General features: G+C 51.6%; 1 protein-coding gene across 6 annotated transcripts in view; it reads left to right on the plus strand.

The window, feature by feature from the left end:
* GTF2IRD1 (GTF2I repeat domain containing 1) overlaps positions 1-16,064 on the plus strand; it is a 68,168-nt gene extending 52,104 nt beyond the window's left edge. For 2 of the 6 annotated variants that reach the window (XM_075113248.1, XM_075113249.1), the window contains exons 20-28: positions 469-552; positions 1,558-1,741; positions 2,532-2,560; positions 8,072-8,119; positions 11,501-11,578; positions 13,145-13,337; positions 13,817-13,854; positions 14,773-14,909; positions 15,688-16,064. In XM_075113248.1, the coding sequence (XP_074969349.1) occupies positions 469-552; positions 1,558-1,741; positions 2,532-2,560; positions 8,072-8,119; positions 11,501-11,578; positions 13,145-13,337; positions 13,817-13,854; positions 14,773-14,909; positions 15,688-15,762 (866 nt within the window). In that variant the 3' untranslated portion in view covers positions 15,763-16,064. The remainder of the gene's footprint in view (positions 1-468; positions 553-1,557; positions 1,742-2,531; positions 2,561-8,071; positions 8,120-11,500; positions 11,579-13,144; positions 13,338-13,816; positions 13,855-14,772; positions 14,910-15,687) is intronic. The other 4 variants (XM_075113251.1, XM_075113252.1, XM_075113253.1 and 1 more) reach the window with 3 other exon arrangements.
* The last annotated feature ends 1,194 nt before the right edge of the window (positions 16,065-17,258 follow it).

Genomic DNA, 17,258 nt, shown 5'->3' on the forward strand with positions numbered 1-17,258 from the left:
CAGATGATGTTTGTGTAAGTGCTGCTCCCGTCCGGTGCGCACCAGCAGCCGGCAGGGCAGCTCCACCAGGGAAAGGAGCAGTGGTGAGAAGCCCGTGGGCTGGGGGGTGCAAATGCTGCCCTGCTTGAGCATCCCTTTCCTCAGGCCACCGGGGCCAGAGAGGGACGGAGGCTTTTCAAAGGCTTTGGCTTTTCAGAGAGGCTTGAGAGTGTGTTTTATTTTAATGCTGGTAGTTATCGCAACTGAATCTTCGATTTCATGTGGCTTTTATTCTTAGCAAACAGGCGGGGGGAAAAAGAAACATATTTCTGTTTAGATTATTTTTAAGGACTTTGAATGGCCCACTCCAGAGATTAGCTAATTGCAAGATAAGGACTTTCCTATAATTAGAAAATGGCATTACTTAAAAGTCACAGAGTGCCTTTTAATTTACCAGCAGAAGTCCATAATTGTTTCTTTATTTTACAGAAAATTATGATGCCAGGCTCTCCAGAATAGACATCGCTAACACGCTGCGGGAACAAGTCCAGGACCTGTTCAATAAGAAATATGGTGAGAAACCAGGGTGGGAGTTGGTTTTATCGCCTCCTTATCCCCTCCTAATTTTTGTCTCCCTACCCCTCCCCTCTCCTCCTGATTCCTCCTTGCCAGGTGCTTTCTCTCACCTCGCCCTTGAGTGGCCGGCACCTCAGAGGGCTGGGGAGGGGACGGTGGGTCTGGGAATCGGTGCTCTTTGCCGCAGGCGCTTGCTGCCTAGCGGCTCCCACACAGCAGGGGGGAACCCGCGGTGGGGAGCGCGCCGCAGCCCTTCCCACCGCCTGCCCTTTCCAGCCACGTTTCGGTGGGTTTTTCCTTTGAACCTCGCCTGTGTGAAGAACAATGGTGGTAAATTCATCAGTGGAGAACTGTGGAGCTGTGGTAGTGTGGGGGGTGGTGGGAGGTTGGGAAGGGAATAAGGAGGGGCCGTAGCGAGCACTCACAGGCGCGCTGGGGGACAAGTAGATGCCGCTCCTCCTGTCCCTAGGGCACCTACATGGGCTCTGCAGGGCACTCCCACGGCCTGCCTGCCCCCGCGTCTGTTCTTTATCAAGCAAGGCAGGGGAATGACGTTATCCCCATTTTCTAGGCAGCAGTAAGACTTGTGCAAGTTCCCAAGTACCCACAACAGCAATTATTTGCAAGGAAATGTGTAGCCTCAGTCCTGCAGCCAGGCCTCAGAGAGGGAACATGCCTATGGAGTTATCTCCAAATAATGTCTTGAAGCAAAGCTGCTGATTTCCAACCCTCCTGCTGCACTGCATGGGCATCGTTGTACAGGCTGGTGCTTCTCCTCAGCCCCACCAGCGCTGCTGCATGCTCGCAGCTGCCTTGGGACCCCGCCACTCCCATCATGGAGTTGGCCTGAAAATGTTAGTCCTTGATGTAATGCTTGATGTGGTGCCTCGAGCAGCCTGCTCACACCGTGCCGTGCTTTGGCAGGGCCAGGGATGGAGCCAGAGTCACCGTAGAAATCACATCCCTGGTGTTCTGCTCACTTACCGCTCGCTTCTCTCCCAGGTGAGGCCTTGGGGATTAAATACCCTGTGCAAGTGCCATACAAGCGGATCAAGAGCAATCCAGGGTCAGTGATTATAGAGGGGCTGCCCCCCGGGATCCCCTTCAGGAAGCCGTGCACCTTCGGCTCGCAGAATCTGGAGAGGATATTGGCCGTCGCCGATAAAATCAAGTTCACCGTGACGAGGTACGTGGCGAGAGGTGTCCGCCACCCTGCCGAGCAGGAGGGGGAGAGGAGGAGGCCGACCTAAACACACCCCCAGCTCTGCCAGCCCCATTGGGCCAGGGCTGTAAATACTAGAAATGTCTCCAGCCCCCGAGACAGCTATTAAGTTGACAGCTAATGGTTCAACAGAAACGGGGACACTGTAAAATAGTGTCCTGCTCTTTCCTCCTGTCTGCTGCCTGGAGAGGTGGTGGGAAAGGTGCCGGCGGGAGAAAACGGTGCTCGGTGCGATGGTTATGTGGGCAGAGACATCCCAGCGCCTTTTCTAGGAGTCTTGAGATAGGAGGAATGTTGCTCGGTTCATTGCTGGTGAAAGGCAGTGCTCAGGCTCCCACAGCACTTGGAGAGGTGCCGGGCACTGGCCGTTTGTGAGGGGGTCCTGCGGGATTTGCAGCCAAAGGGGGTGGGACACAAGGGGGAGGGCAAAGGCACTTATCGCTGCATCACTGTAAGGTGAGACTGGGAAAAACAGAGGCTTGAAGTGTGGCTCCGTCACCCTCTTGCTGGGCCACGCTGCCCGTCTGCTTCCTGGCACGGTGCGCGCCGCCCCAAGCAGGGCGCGTGTCCCCGGGGACTGCAAGCACCCCGTCCCCGCAGAGCTCCTCCGGGTCCTGCCTGGGTCATGGCACCGCCTACGAAGGACAGGCTGACCCCCAACCTTCCCTGGGCTGCAGGAGGGTGCTCAGGCCAGGCGTGATGGCTTCCCGGTGGCATTTCATTTTAAATCTCCTTTTTTCCTTATTTTTTACAGGCCTTTTCAAGGACTCATCCCCAAACCCGGTAAGAGAATTATGCCTTTTTACGTAAGCAATGCATTGGTGAAGCATTTAGTGGTGCTTAGGGAGCTGTAAGATGTGGATGGTGTGCAATAATTTTATCAGCTGGAGGAAGGTTGCCCTTGACTTCCCTTTCCGGCTTCCCGCTATGGTTTTGTTGTTGTTTGGTGCATTTGCTGACACTCCCCTGACCGAGGCAGCTGGTGTCAGCGGCACCCATTGGTACTGCCGCTGTTGCCTTGAAATGACAGCATTTTTCAAGAGCTAATCTAGGGCAGGGATCTGCATCCTGTATTTAGGAAAGCGCCCGCTTTCTTAAGCGTTTTCTTAAAATAACTAAGAGTTGCGATGAGCTGGCAGGTTCACTGGTGAGGGAGGGCCCTGGGGAGGGGGTGAGGAACCACAGGGTCCGCACTGGGCTGCAGCAGCACGGGAGTGAAAGTTCTTGCTGGCTTGTGGGCATCCCACGTGTGGAAACACGGGGGGAGACGTGAGAGGGGAGGATGGGGTGTCCCAGGCGTGCTCCGTACCCAGCTGCAGAAATCGCTGTCCCAGAGCCGCACCCCTCCCCGTGCATCGCTGCGGTAGCTCTGTCTCTCACTTCTAGGCTGCCCAGAAAAGAGAGCCGCGGTCAGAAACGCGGGTAAAAACCTGTCTCGGTTTTCAATGTCTGTATTTACAATTGTTGGAAGAGCACAGATGGGTGCAAAAAATGTTGTCTTGATTGATGGCTTCCCGCTTCCTTGGCCAGCCTCCATGGGATGGCGCAATTTAGGGAAGACAAATATGACAGAGAGGAAAACATTTATATGCCCTTATTGGGAACAGCAAAGAGGCGTTAGACACCCGGGGGGACTCTAACAAAAGGCGAGCTGTCGGAGAAATTCAATCCAGGGCATGGTCCGAGCGTTGACCTTCTGCATCCCTGTGTATGGCCCCACCAAGTCGATGGGCAGGTCCCCGAGACCTCTGCGGACTTTGGGTTTAGACTTCCTATCTTTTGGTCCTAAACAGCAAGGTGCCGGCTCACATCGGCTGGACCTTTAACGAGCCCTCAGTTAAATGCCAGTTTTGCAGAACTCTGGTTTTCCCCAGAATTACATGGCTATAACGCTGGAGTGAGCTGAGGATGTAACCGCTCTTCCAGCCACATCTTATCTTCCCGTTCCTCTGCCGTAATCGGTATAATTACATTAAGAGACGCTGATCTGACACAAATCACACCATTAACAAAGGAGCACATCAGAAGGCAAATACTTCAACCTGCCAGCTGGCTTGGAAACGCAGCCTGATAGATAGAGATGTAGAGGAAATTGATTTTCTTTTCAATGCACAACATTTTTTTTCCTCCTCCTCCAGCTGAATGCTCCCACCACGGGCTAGCACATGCTAGCACGAACCCAAAGGCATGTTTTATTCTGTGTATTGTGGTAGCCGTGCGGGCTCGGGAGGAGGTTGCAGCATCCCTGCCAGGCTCAGGGCTTCACGCCCTCTCCTCCCACGGGGGTTTTAAATAACAGCAGTCGCAGGTGAGGGTTTTTTCTTACTTGACATCTCAATTTGTTACAGACTATTTCATATATTTGCTAAATCTTCAGAGACAATTCCAGGACTTATAATTATTTTCTTGTAGTCAGACTACCACCGACATGTCTCCTTGAGAAAAAGGCTATTTCTATTTTGCCCCCAAAAAGTCCCCACTGACAGCAATTAACCTCTCGTCTGCTTTTCCACCCCATTACACCGAAGCGGATGGTGGCAACACAGCGGTACATTCACTGCTTTGGCTTTGATCGCTTTTCATCTGCCTTAACAAAATTAATGATTTCCAACTAGTCCTAGATCATTAAAAATTTAAATTTAAGAGTGTTCTTTTTACCTCAATCTTGTGTGGTAAAGTTCTGCCATGTAAAATGAAGAGCAGGAGCAGAAGTTCATGCCTGGCGTTAAAACAAAATCAATGAAAATCACTTTTATTTCGCAGAGGAGCGTTAAAATGAAAGCAATAGTCACTCCCAAGCAGGATGGCATTGCAAAGGCATCTAAAAGCTGGAAAGCCCACGAGATGACTGTATAAATGTAAGGGAGGTAATGTTTTTTGTGGACCTTTTTGGCCAAAAATTACATGAAAAATAGACATTTGAAGGGAAAATCGAAATTTAACATAAGCATATTTTTAAATTATTTTGGGGTGATTTTAGTTGCCTTTAGGTTAAATTACAGGGTTTAATTTGCTCTAAACAAGTTGTGCACCTCCTGCATTGCAAAGAACATCCCAGATAAGAAGGCCAGTCGTCCACGGTCCTGCAGTTATCTCTTTCTTCTGGGGACACCCATTTTTTAAGTGCAGCAGAAACAGATAAAAGGAGTTCAGTACAGTCAGAGTGCCAAGCATGCTTCTTCTCAAGATTATCTGTAATTTCTCGGTCGAGATGCTATCTCCCCCCTAATGGGTCGCAGTGGGGGGGGTGAGGCTTCCGGCACAGAGGTGGCTGGGGGGTGCATGCTTGCAGGGATGCTGTTTGCAGAAGGAGGTTTTTTGGAGGGGAATGAGGCTGATTTTTTGGAAAAAAAACCGGGGAGCCGGTCGTGCTCCCCAGTGCCTGGAGGAGGTCAGTGGCTGCAACCCTCTTCTGCAGTGTGGATTTGCAGCCTTTTGAAGGTGGGACGATGGCCCTGAGGACACAGGTGCCTCTGCCAGCGCTCTACCTGCCTGGCTCCCCGACCGCACAACCCTCCTGGTGTCTTAGATTTTCCTTTTGATTTCCAAATTTTTTTCTCCCCACCGATAGTTTCTGCTCTGCAAAAAAAGACCTTCAAAACCCCTTTTTCAAAGCAGAATCATCTCTTGGCATTAAAACAGAACTGGGAGAGCAGGGGTGAAGCTCCAGCGCTGTAAACACAGCACTTACCCTTTCTTTTTGTCTTTTCCTGAGGCACAGAGATACAAAACAGGCTTAATTTGAGCCTTTGAAAAAAAAAAAAATCAAGCATAAGTAATCTAGCACACACACACAAAAATCTTTCTGTATGTTAATTTTTATGTGCTTTGATTGAAAATGTACACCAGCTCCATCTGTCCTATTCCCCAAACTCTCTACCACCCTGATACATTATTTCCCATACTCCAATTAATAAAGTAGGGCAGGCAGTGTTCTTTAATTAAAAAAACCATACATCCAGGCATCCTTTTTATATATATTTTTTTTTAATTACAAGAGCACAATCCTCCGCAAGACTTTGATGAGATGTGCCTCGCGTTGGAAACTCCTAGCAAGAAAAAAAAGAAAAGAGGAAAACACTTGATGGGGCAGTGATGAGAGCGGAGCGCATCTTGCTCCATCACCAGGTTGCTTTTCGAGGTCCATGCCCCTCTCCCTTCACCCCCAGCCCTGACATTTAGTCCCTGCGGGAGCAGCCGGGTTATTTTTCCTTCTGATCCACCTTCCTGTTATCCGGGGTGAATCGGTTTTTAGTGTTCAGCTGGTTAGTGTCTTTAGTCTGAAGGTGGAAAATCAAGCAGGTAGTCTTGAGTAGCTGTGGAGCTTCAAAGCCTGTTTTTAAGCACCTCCATGATTCCAATCACATTTTTCTTTGCCTGTTTTTTGTCTCCTTTTCCCTTTTGCCTGCTTGTGTAGCATCCTCATGCCAACGGGAAGGCAGCGCCATTTCCCAGCTCGTCCCGGCCCTCATGTTGGCTTTGCACTTGCCTCCCTCCCACTCTAGCCTCATATCCTGACGTGTTCTTCTGAGACCCCAAAACCCCCTTTTTTCAGGGTGCTCATCGAGATGGGTGCCGCTCCATCCCAGCTGTGGTCTGGCACTTAGGGATGCGCTTCACGCCACGCGGCACAGCAGCCGTGGGCCTGGTGGGATGCCTCCTGTGGTTAAGGCTGAGCAGCACATGTGGGTTACCAGGACAAGAAATTTTAATTATCTTTCTTAATCAGTGTAATTTCATAACGGCACCTTGAAATCATCACCTGAAACACTGAAAATGCCTTTGAGTTGCCACAAACCAAATGAATCGCCAGGCTGCCCTTCCGAAACCATTTCTGATTCATATTGGAAAGATGCTGCTCTACGCTTCTCTTCCTTGCTGCCTGCCTGCGCCCCTGCCCATGCTCCTGCCTGCGTTTCTCCCTGGCAGGAGCTATGCCAGGAGCTTGTTCCTTCTTGGCTTGGTCTCTCGCTTGGCTTTCCCAGTGCCAGCATGACCCATCTGCATCTCTCCCCCTTTGCACTGTGTATTTGCCTAAATGTTTTTTGTGGTGGGTGCTGCCCACAGGCTGTCCACGCAGGCAGGGTGTCACCCAGCAATTCGGGGGACCAGGTTATGGGCAGCGTCACTTATTTTCCAGCTGGGTCCTGCCGCGTGGCAGCGAGCAGCAGTGCTGCAGCCAGATTTATCCACCTGCAGCCCAGGCAGTGCAGGGTCTGTCTCAGCGCCCCAGGTCACCGTGGTCTGCACTGAAATGTTGGTGCCTGCCGTCGCCCTGTGCAAAACCTGCGATTTCTGTTCCTTTTGTGCCGCTGAACCGAAGCGCTCTCCCTGCGCAGACCGTCGGGCCAGACCCATCGGCAGAGCTCTTGTCTCCTGTGTGCTGCAATGGCTGCCTTTCTGAGCCTGCTTGAAATAAATGTGTGGTGCATATTTTGAGCTACTTCAGCTTGCTCAGACCTCTGCTCGGCAAATTCGGACGCACATCCCTGCTCTCTCCCCACATCCCTGCTCTCTCCCCACATCCCCTCCAGTTTGCCGGCGCCCGCGTGCTGCAGTTTGGCAGCAAGGCCCTCTGTGGTGCTGCAACCTGCAGCTCCTGTCCCCCCTGCTGGGTCTCCCACAGCTGCCGGCTTTGGCATGACGAGCTGCTCCATTCCTCCTTTTGCCCATCATGCAAATCCTGGACCTATCCCTGTCGCTGCTGCTTTTCCCCAGGAAATTAATTTCTTTTTGATATTGCTCGTCACTTTGGAGTCAGTGGCGAGCGCCAGCCTCTCCTTAGGGATCCCTTTTCCTCCTGTTCTCCCCCCCGCCGTTGCTGCAGAACTGACACAGTTTCCCTGTTTGGTTCCATCTGCTTTAACCTCAGATATTTTTTTTCTCCTCGGCACAGCCACGCGGCACGACCGCTGCTGCTTCGGCACGTGCCATAAATGCTGCAATTCAGCCGCATGCCTCTGGGCATGTGTGGACCTCCAGCTGCTCGGGAGTACGGAGTAGCTCAGGGGATGCGCGTGGGCTCAAGCACAGCCCAAAACAGGTCCCTGGTGTGTGGTGGAGAGCCCAGCCCGCCCGCCCATCTCACGGGGCAGTTATTTAGCTACCAAAAGCATCTCTGTGCAAGGGGCCCTGGGACCAGAAGAACTTTAAGCTGCTAGGGATAGTGTCATCCTGGGTTTTGCTTTTGTTTGTGACCAAGAAACCAAGCTGCAGCACTCATGGCTCTCTTTTTCTTTCTCTCTCTCTTTTTTTTTTTTTTTTTTTTTTGTCTTCTTTTAACTTGCGCTCTAGCCCCTAGACGGATAACGTCATTGGAAAAAGCCTACGCTGCCTTGAATGGTACGTAGCTCAGTTGATGCATCGTAGATGGTAGCAGACAAGAAATGCACTTGCATTTTAATTTAAGAATGAAAATGTCTTAAAACCCCAAATTTCAGGTATTTTTTTTTCCTCTCTGCTCTGTTTCTCTGTGATACCAAGAACTGAATGATGCAGGATGTGTTTAACAGTATTTTATCGTTGTCATTAATCCTCTCTGCATTTCTAAGCACCGTTGCTGCAGTCCCCGGGCATCGGTGCCTGTTCTGCTCCAGACAAACCAACCTGCTATGTTTTCCTCGGTTCATCCATGTGTCTGAGCAATTAATTTGTGAAAACATCCATTTGCCATTCACAGGGAGTTCTTGCACAGATTTGGGTTGGGGTTTCTTTCTTTGCTTTAACACATACTCTGGGCCAGAGCCGCTGTGCAGTCGTGTAAGCTCCAGGGATTTAACATATATACTGATTTACAGGAGTAAAGAAGAGCTTGCCTGCCTGCATCTGCAGCAGGGCATGGCGTATCTCTGGCTGATCCAGCCTTAGTCCCATCAGCTGGGATTTTGGCCGCATGTCTAGATGTTAAGTGCCTGCTCCTGCAAGTTTATAGCTCCGCTTTGAAAACACACACATGTTGAGCTAATTTGAACTGTACTTAAACCTGACTTACTGAGGAATAGCCTCAGCAAAGTCAGTGGGTTTATTCCAGATTTACACAGGGGTCTTGAAGCTGGAAGGAGGGGGAAGAGGCATGTATTTATCCTCTTGAGATTCAGGGCCCGATCCTGACCGCTGTGAGCAGCCTAACCCAGCTGGGTGTTTCTTTGACATGGCCGGGATTGCCTGAAGAAGGGACCCGAGTCGCTTTCCCGGTGGGATGTGTTGGGCAGTGGCTGTTTCCCTGATGAAACAGGCTTCACACCGGGGGTTCGGATAACGGGAGGCTGTTACTCCGCGCGCGGTGGCCAGGTGGAGGACGTGCTTCGCCTGGAGCTGCGCCCCGGGATGCTGGCGGCAGCACAGGGGAGGGGGAGGCTCTGCTGGGTACCCTGCCCGGCTGTGCCGTGGCTTCACCGCTGAGATCAGGGCTCTGCTCGTGGCATGGCGAACCCAGACAAAGCCATTATTTACCTGAGGGATACCTTGGATTTGGTTTTGTTGGGTTTATTTTTTAAAGTCACTAGAGGAACAGGCGGTGTTTTGGATCCTGTTGTCCAACAGCAGACACCTAAACCCTGTTTTAAATAACTAGTAAATATGACTCCGTGTTTCTAAAAGAAATGTCGAGCTCTGACAAGTCCTATTGGAAAAGAGCAAATGGCGCTTTAAAAATGTGATCTCTTGTACATGAGTGCCTATGGAGCGCAGGGCTCCTTGCCTTAGGCAAACAGGGTTGGGAAAAAATAAGTCAATCAACTGGCTACTTTTTTAAATTAAAAAAGAAAATATTGATAACACAGAGGTGAAGCCAGCAGCATGCATAAACCTGCTTTATGGGAAGGACTCAGTACATCCCAGTGGCTTCCTTGGGTCAATTATTTCCCAAACCCAAATGGATAAAGCCAAAGGCAGTTGGAGATCCCTCTTGCCCGGGAGCCACCTGGGGATGGAGGCGCAGGTCCCCAGGAAGCGGTGCCGCCAGCCGGAGCCTCCTCTCTGGCTTCTCTGTTATGCATGCTCAGTTCCAGGTTTTTAGTGGTGTTTGTTTGTGTCCTTGGATGGGAATTTGGGAGTCCTGCCCACCGCAAGATGCAAAAAAACCTGCTTAGAATCTTGTTTCTTGCACTCGGGTCGCTCGGGGCATAAGTGGAAGGGAAAGAGCTGCTGCATTTTTCAGTCCAAGAGAATTAAACAAGTGAAAACACTTATTTTGGTGTTTCTTTGTCTGCTACCATCTACACATCCACACGGGTGTGTATTTACAGCCCAGAAACTGAGCATCAATGACAAGGAAGTCACAGAGGGAGCCCGCGGGGTTTGCCCCCACTGGCCTGCCATGGCCTTGGGAACAGCACCACAAGGCGAGGTCTTGGTTCTTGAAATCAGAGCTCCTTGGCAGCATTTGTTTGATTTTCTTCGGTTTTATTTATTTTTTGCTCCATCCCTTCCAAGCTGCTTTGTTGCCATTTCTGGATGTGAAGGACAAGTTGGCCCTAATGTTCCTTCGCAGAAACTTCTCCCTCTTTTTTTTTCCCCCCTAGTTATATCCAGGCACAACTGTTGTTTTCTAGGTGGAGAAGAGGCTTTTTTTGAGGCCGTACCCTGCAGCAGCAGGGTGTGGAGATTCACGGGTGCCAGCTTCTCTCCAGGACCCTCAGCAGCAGGGTGGCGAGGCTTGTGATTTCTGCCGGGGGTGCTGAGTGCCGGGCTCTGGGGCCCCATGCAGGGAGGAAGGGACTTGCATCAGGTTTTCAGTTTGCATTTAAAACAAAATTGCAAGCCACGTGATTGCTTAAAAAACAAAACTAAAATCATGTGATTGCACAAAATCAGAATCAAAATCATGTGATTGCTCAAACTCAAATTAAATAGCTACAGACCAGGGCAGAGCGTACTCGGGTCCCTCATGCTGAGGTTTGCAGCACTCATCTTGATGTTTTAAATAACCATCCTGGATTTCCACCCCGCGGCGGGCCAGCCTGGGTGAAAATGCCTGCCTGCAGTGCAGCAAGGCTCACGGTGGTAATGCCTCCCCTCCAGGAGGAGACCCCACCAAGCTGGCCCTGCACTGCGCTCCCCGGCTGGCTCAGGGCTGGAGGAATGACCCCGGTGAGAGGCAGAGAGGGTTCATTCAGTTGGTGCTTTATACTTGCGGCGTGAAAAGCATCAAACGGGGCCAGTACTGACCCCAGTTGTTTTTCCTGGAGCCCCCCTGAGGATGCAGAATAGCTGGGGGAAAAAATCTACTGACATAGGCACATTGTTTGAAATGAGAGAATGGAGGAGAAACTGTTTGGCACGATGAGGATAATTAAAAAAGCTAGTAAAGCCAAGCTGATTATATGGCATATTATAAAACAATACTGTACTTAGGACCCCAGCTATAAAAGTGCTATCTCATTCCTTGATATCACTTGTGGGAATATTCGTGGCACTGGGGGCCTGAGTACCCGTTGCTTTGCGTATTTTGCAGTCATTTACAGCACCGCAAAGTGGATGTAAAATGCTCTCAGCTGTGGCAGCGCATGGCAAATGCAAATTTGGCAGCATTTTATAGCTACTTTGCACGGCTCTGAAAGGCAATGCAAGGTGCAAGCACAGAGCAGCCGCCTCTGAGGTGTCCCCACGCCGCACTGGGGCAGAGGGACAGAGACACGGTCGTGTGTGGTAACAGTGTGATGGGTTTCCAGGGGCTCAGAAATAAACAAGGTATTTTATTCCCTGTCCTTTTTTGCTTTGCAGATGAGGATGATGCCAACAGGCTTGGAGAGAAGGTGATTCTCCGAGAGCAAGTGAAAGAGCTTTTCAATGAAAAATACGGTGAGTCTCCCGTCAGCACGCATCGCCAAGAGGGTTTGGTTTTGCTGACAGCAGCCATAGTTAAAATTAATTTGATTGAAGGCCTCTATTTATAGGCCGAGTGCACGGCAGCCTGCTGCAGCACAGGTTTCGTCCCACTGCTTCACGTTACAGCCCGTCCCCGGGGATGTTCCCGTGTCTCACTCCCAGCAGGTGGGACTGTGACCTTCTTGTTGACAGCTCCTCCTTGGCGGGGGGAGGGAGGATGGGAAAAAAACCACAGCCGAGGAGCAGGATTTGTTCAGTCTGGCATCAGCCTTTGATGTGTTTTTAACGTGTCCCGAGCCGGCATGTGCCGTGGTGTGTGCGCTGAGCGTGCCTGCCCTGCGCCAACCTGCTGGCAAGCAGCCTGCCGGGCTGGGAGCAAGGCTGGAGCCGCAGCCCAACATGAGGCACGGCTGCGGAAAAGCTCACTGGAGCTGCGGTGGAAAAGGAGGTCAGGAGATCGAAGAAGATTTGAAAACACTGTTTGCATGCTCCTTGTGCTGCCTAGCAAACCCCTCCTTCCACCCAACGCTGGGAAAAGGCGCAGCAGGAACGGCAGCCGGGTGGGGGGAGCGCAGGAGCCAGCCGCAGGACGCATGGCCCAAGCGGCTTCGCCCTCTCAGCCCTGCGGGCACGGGCTGCCACTGCCCATGGCTGTCCCCGTTTGGGCATGACTTGTGTCAGTGCTGTGCAGTTATTTCTCAACCCATGAGACCCCAGGGCTGCGCAGCTGGGCCATGCACCTCTGGTGCGGTGCCTCACCTCTCTGCTCAAAATAATTGCCTGAAGGAGAAGGAAAATAGCCAAAATTATAGCAAAGCAGTGGGAAACATCATTCCCCTCCTTTCTCAAGTCTCCTCTTGTCAAGGCAGCTCACTCTTCCCACAAACCCTGTTTGTTTTGGGGTGCTGCTCGCAGCACGGGCTGTGTCCCACTTCGGGGACCGATTTGCCCCCTTGGAGGTGCCAGCATGTGGGCGCAGCCCCAGGGGAGGCTGGTGCCCATGCTCTTGAGCATCCCCATCCTCCCCAGCTCAGCAGCACTTGGCCCATGTGGGGGCTGAGCCCACAGCAGATCCCTGCGTTCCCATGGTCCAGGCATGGATTATGGAGCACAAGATGCCAGGTGGGCTCCAGGGATGAACTCCCTGCAAGGAAAGCCAGGAATGTGGCTGAGGGGCAGCTCACACCTCCGGGTTTGGGGGATGCAGACACGCAAGGCCAGAGCAGCCTCTTATAATCAGGACCAGTACAGGAGAGGATTGTTCACTGCTCTCCACCATGCAGGAACTAAAGGGGTACCCAGAAAGGTGGGCAGCAGATTTAGGATCTGGCAGGATCCTAAACGGAAACTAATGGAGCAGGCAACAAACCGGGCAGGCAGACATGAAACAGCTGGGTGGGACGTGGCGGCAGCAAAGGTCGGGCATCGTGGCAGCCGTGGCTTCCCAAAGTCCTCCCAGGGCTCTTGGTCCCTCGGTTGGTTGGGTCTGGAGCTCTGTGGGGTAAAGCCAGTGCATTGTCCTCTGCTCTGCCATTACAGGAGAGGCTCTGGGCTTGAACCGGCCCGTCATGGTGCCCTATAAACTCATCAGGGACAGTCCTGATGCCGTGGAGGTTACCGGGCTGCCAGATGATATCCCTTTCAGAAACCCCAATACCTACGACATCCATCGGCTGGAGAAGATCCTGAAGGCACGGGAGAGCATCCGGATGGTGATTATAAACCAGCTCCAGTAAGTTTCCCCAGCTCTGTGACCAGGGAAGGTTTCTGTTCATTAAGTGTTGCCCTTGCTTCTCCAGCCGCGAGTGGGGTAAGTCACCACGGGGCCACCGGCGCAGGGCCATGGAGGACCCGCTCCATCCCCAGCATCCACTGTCCTGCACCGTAGGGAGGTGCTCAGCCACGGGTGGGCACGGCAAAGCGTCAGCTGGGCCGGTTTATCCCCTCCTCCTTGTGCAGTTTGAGATGATGATGCTGGGAAGGGGCACGGCACGGGGGCAGGTAGCAGGACAGCTCAGAGACCAAGCTGAGTTATTTTGGGTTGCTTCCTTCTGGGGAGCGGTGGGGAGGCTCCGTGTCCCATACCCGCGCAGGGGGGTATCGGAGAAAGCAGCTCAGGGTTGGGGTCTGGGCTGTGTCCCAGCACGGGCAGGCGTGTAAGGGAGAAACAGCGGGGTCCACCTGCTCTGACCCTGCTTGTCTCTTACGCAGGCCATTTGCCGAAATCTGCACTGAGGCCAAACAGACAGGTAAGTGGAAGGCTAAGGAACAACCACGGGTTTCCCTGCCCTGTGGCAGAGAGAATATATGGGCAAAACGGATGGGGGTTTTGGGGAGGCGTTTGAACCTCCCATATCCCCAGGAGAGGCTGGGGAGAAGAGCCTAGCTGGAAAAAGAAAAGTCAGGCTCAGCTTCTGCTCAGGAGCAAACCATCAACTTAGGCAATGGCACTCCTGTGAGCTGGGGAGAGACTGGGCTGTTAGACTGAAACTTTCAGTGTATTCTGGAGGATTTGATTATCCCTTTTCCATTAGCAATTTACTCACCATGAGCAATTTATTCACTGGCTAAAGCCCTTAATTTGAGCCATTCTTTAGCAGTCGAGCTTCTAAGGAAACAAGGTTTCTGTGATTGCTGGGAATGCATTTCTCTCCCCATCCCATCCTCCCCAATAACTCTCAGCCAGTTTTAATCAAATGTGTCAGAATTAGCAGCCCCAGAGATAATTAGGATTATACTAGTTTTATGGAAGTAGGTGGCTAGGTAGAGAAGCAAGCAATCTGGCAAGCAAGAGCATGCTGCAACGTGGTGTAAAGAGAGATGCACAAGAAACTATATATGCAGGTGTAATTGGGCGTATTGGCATCAGAGCTGGCACTTTCACAGCCCCGAAGCATCCAGCGCGGACACAAGTCTGTGTGATATCGGGCTTTGTAAGTGCTGGAATTTGACATTTGCTTATTTTGGGGATTTTCTTCACTGGTGCCTGAGGAAAGCTGGCAGCTCCGTGCCAGGCCGTGGAGGCCAAGCCTGTGTCACCAACGGTAGCACAGTGGATCAGGGGGACGCTCAGTGGGAGGCAAGGTCAGAGTGGCGGGATGGGTCCCCCCCATTTAGGGGCTGCTCACAGAGCTCGGACACCTCATGCCTTCCCTCTCTCCCTGCAGAGAAAGATACCAGCGTTCCCAAACGGAAGCGGAAGAGGATTTCCGAAGGGAACTCGGTATCTTCCTCTTCCTCATCTTCCTCTTCCTCCTCTTCCAATATGGAGTCTACATCATCAACAAATCAGATCTCACTTGTGGTAAAGCCTTCCAAATATTAGGGGGGTTACTGCCTACCTATGTTTCTGCTTCAGGATGCTGCTCTCTGCTCTCCTCGAATGGTCACCATCTCCCTCTGCCTGACAAACACTATAAAGTGTGATGTAAAATGGCACAAGCAGGTTTGGCGAAGGAGGGGACGCAGCTTTGGGGCTGCCTTTTCCCGCCGGGTTTGTCTAGGGCAGCGGAGCAAAGCGCCCGCTGCCCCTTGGGGCTCTCCCACATCAGTCCCTGGGGGGATGCTCAGCACGTGCTGTTAGCGGGAGCCACATGAGGGACCAGCCTGAGCAAATGCCCTGACCCCACTGGGTTAAAACATGGGTGCTGGTGGCAGCGCCTTGGCCTCGTGGCACCCCTTGGCAGGACCCAGCGGTTCCCCCGTGGTCTGGCCTGCACCGGGTGTGCTGCTTCGGCTCCATCCTGGGAGCAATGCAGAGCTCCGGCGCACATCCACACTGTGAAAGCAGGAAACAAAATCAGGGAGCTGCATCCAACTGCTCTCCCTCAGGGCTTGGCTTTGGTTGTGGATGATAGCAAATGCTTTTTGAAAAATAATAAAAGAAAAAAAGCAAGAGAAATGGAAGGGTCTTTTTTGTCAGGTTTGCTGGTGGTGTTTTGGTTTGGGGTTGGTTCTTTTATCGTATTTGGAAATGGGAGCAACAGCCCATGTCGGAACATGTCAGAGATTTGATGTATTCATGGTTTTCTGTTGTGTCCTAACAGAGACTTTTGCCTTCTTTTTCTCTCCCTCTCTTTCAGCAATGGCCCATGAACATGTACATGTTAGACTATGGTGGTCTAAACGTCCAGATCCCAGGACCTATTAACTATTAGACCTCAATACCGAATAAGAACCTCAAATGAAAGAATAAATAAATAAATGTAATTTATGTAAAAAGTGTATATTCCAATATGTATCAATGCCTTTTAGTTTTTCCAATGATTTTTACACTATATTCCTGCCATCAAGGCCTTTTTAAATAAAAATAAAAAGTGTTGCCTTGCTCTTAAAAGTACTTATTTTATTATGTATATTATTGATAAATAGCATTTAGGTAAGACTAAAGCGCAGGAGGGCACCCCCGGACAGACCTTGTTGTGCTTTCGCTGCTCAATAAAATCCTTAGTGTCACCAATGCTTGAAACCAAGAGGTTTGACACGTTTTAATGCTTCATTTGCCACTGATGTCTTCAATTTAGATCAAAGGCATACAAATTTACTTACAGAGCTGCAGGAGGAGCAGTACCAAACTGCAGCGGTGACGGACGAGGGAACCAGCCCTTACAAGCGTCAGAGACCTGCGCCTGCGAGCCCTGTTGGCGCTGGAGCAGAAGCAGGTTTGGATTAAGCAGGAAGGAGGCTTCAGGCCCCTCAAGGAGCGAGATCCCCCCAAGCCCTCTCATGTCTGACCTCCCACCGCCCCAGACTTGGAAAGGCACAGAAGCGTTTTCAGTTGTGTGTGTTTAACCAGCTTCTGAACCAGGAAATTATTTTCATCCAATTAAGTTGTTCACTATTCATGATTTTCTGAGAGGCTTTGGTGCCATATTTGGGGGGAAGCTCCCACATTAAATAGGGGCTGATCCTGCCGATGCTCCACTGGTTCCATAACGCTGGACCAAGAGCTGCGAGTGTCATTGCTGAGAGGATCCAGGGGAGCCCCTGGGCTCCTCCTCGTGCCCTTGGGCCCCTTTGTCCCATATAAGAAGCAAACCCAGTAAATTGAGGGGCGATATTTGAAATTCCTGCAATTTTACTTCCATTCCACATGTAGAGTTTGGCAGCAGAAGCTAATGGTGCCGACCGGCACACGTATTTAACTTGTGCTTTCTGTCCGCCGAGAGCTGTGCGCAGGCGCGACGCGGCGGGAGCTAATGCCAGCATGAGAGCAGCGTAAGAAGCCAACGAGAAGAAACATCCCAGATTCTGCGTAGGTAAATGCAGCCCAGCGTGAACCCCCAGTGAAGCGAGATGCCCCGGGGCTTGTGGCTTTGGTGCTGTCCCACGCAGCGATGCGCGGTGTCACTGTGGGGCGACCACTGCTGGGCGTCCCTCCAGGCTGCAGGACAGGTCACAGCCCTGTCACAGAGCAAACCGGCCCCGAAAGCAGCGGCCGGGCTCTGCTGAAAGGTGGATGGCAGTAGGTGCAGGATCAAAGCTGCTCGTGACAGCTTTTCCACTGTAATGCGCTGCGTTGTTTGTTTTATGGGATTTCGGTCTGCTCGAATCCTGGTCTTTTCAGGCCACTGGAGGGTTTTGATGGTGGGTAGAAGCGTTTCAAGGCAGCTGTGCTTTCATTTCCTGGCTCTGGACTTGCATTTGCTGTGCA

Source organism: Phalacrocorax aristotelis, chromosome 18 (genome assembly GCF_949628215.1).
Source record: "Phalacrocorax aristotelis chromosome 18, bGulAri2.1, whole genome shotgun sequence".
Lineage (NCBI taxonomy): Eukaryota > Metazoa > Chordata > Aves > Suliformes > Phalacrocoracidae > Phalacrocorax > Phalacrocorax aristotelis.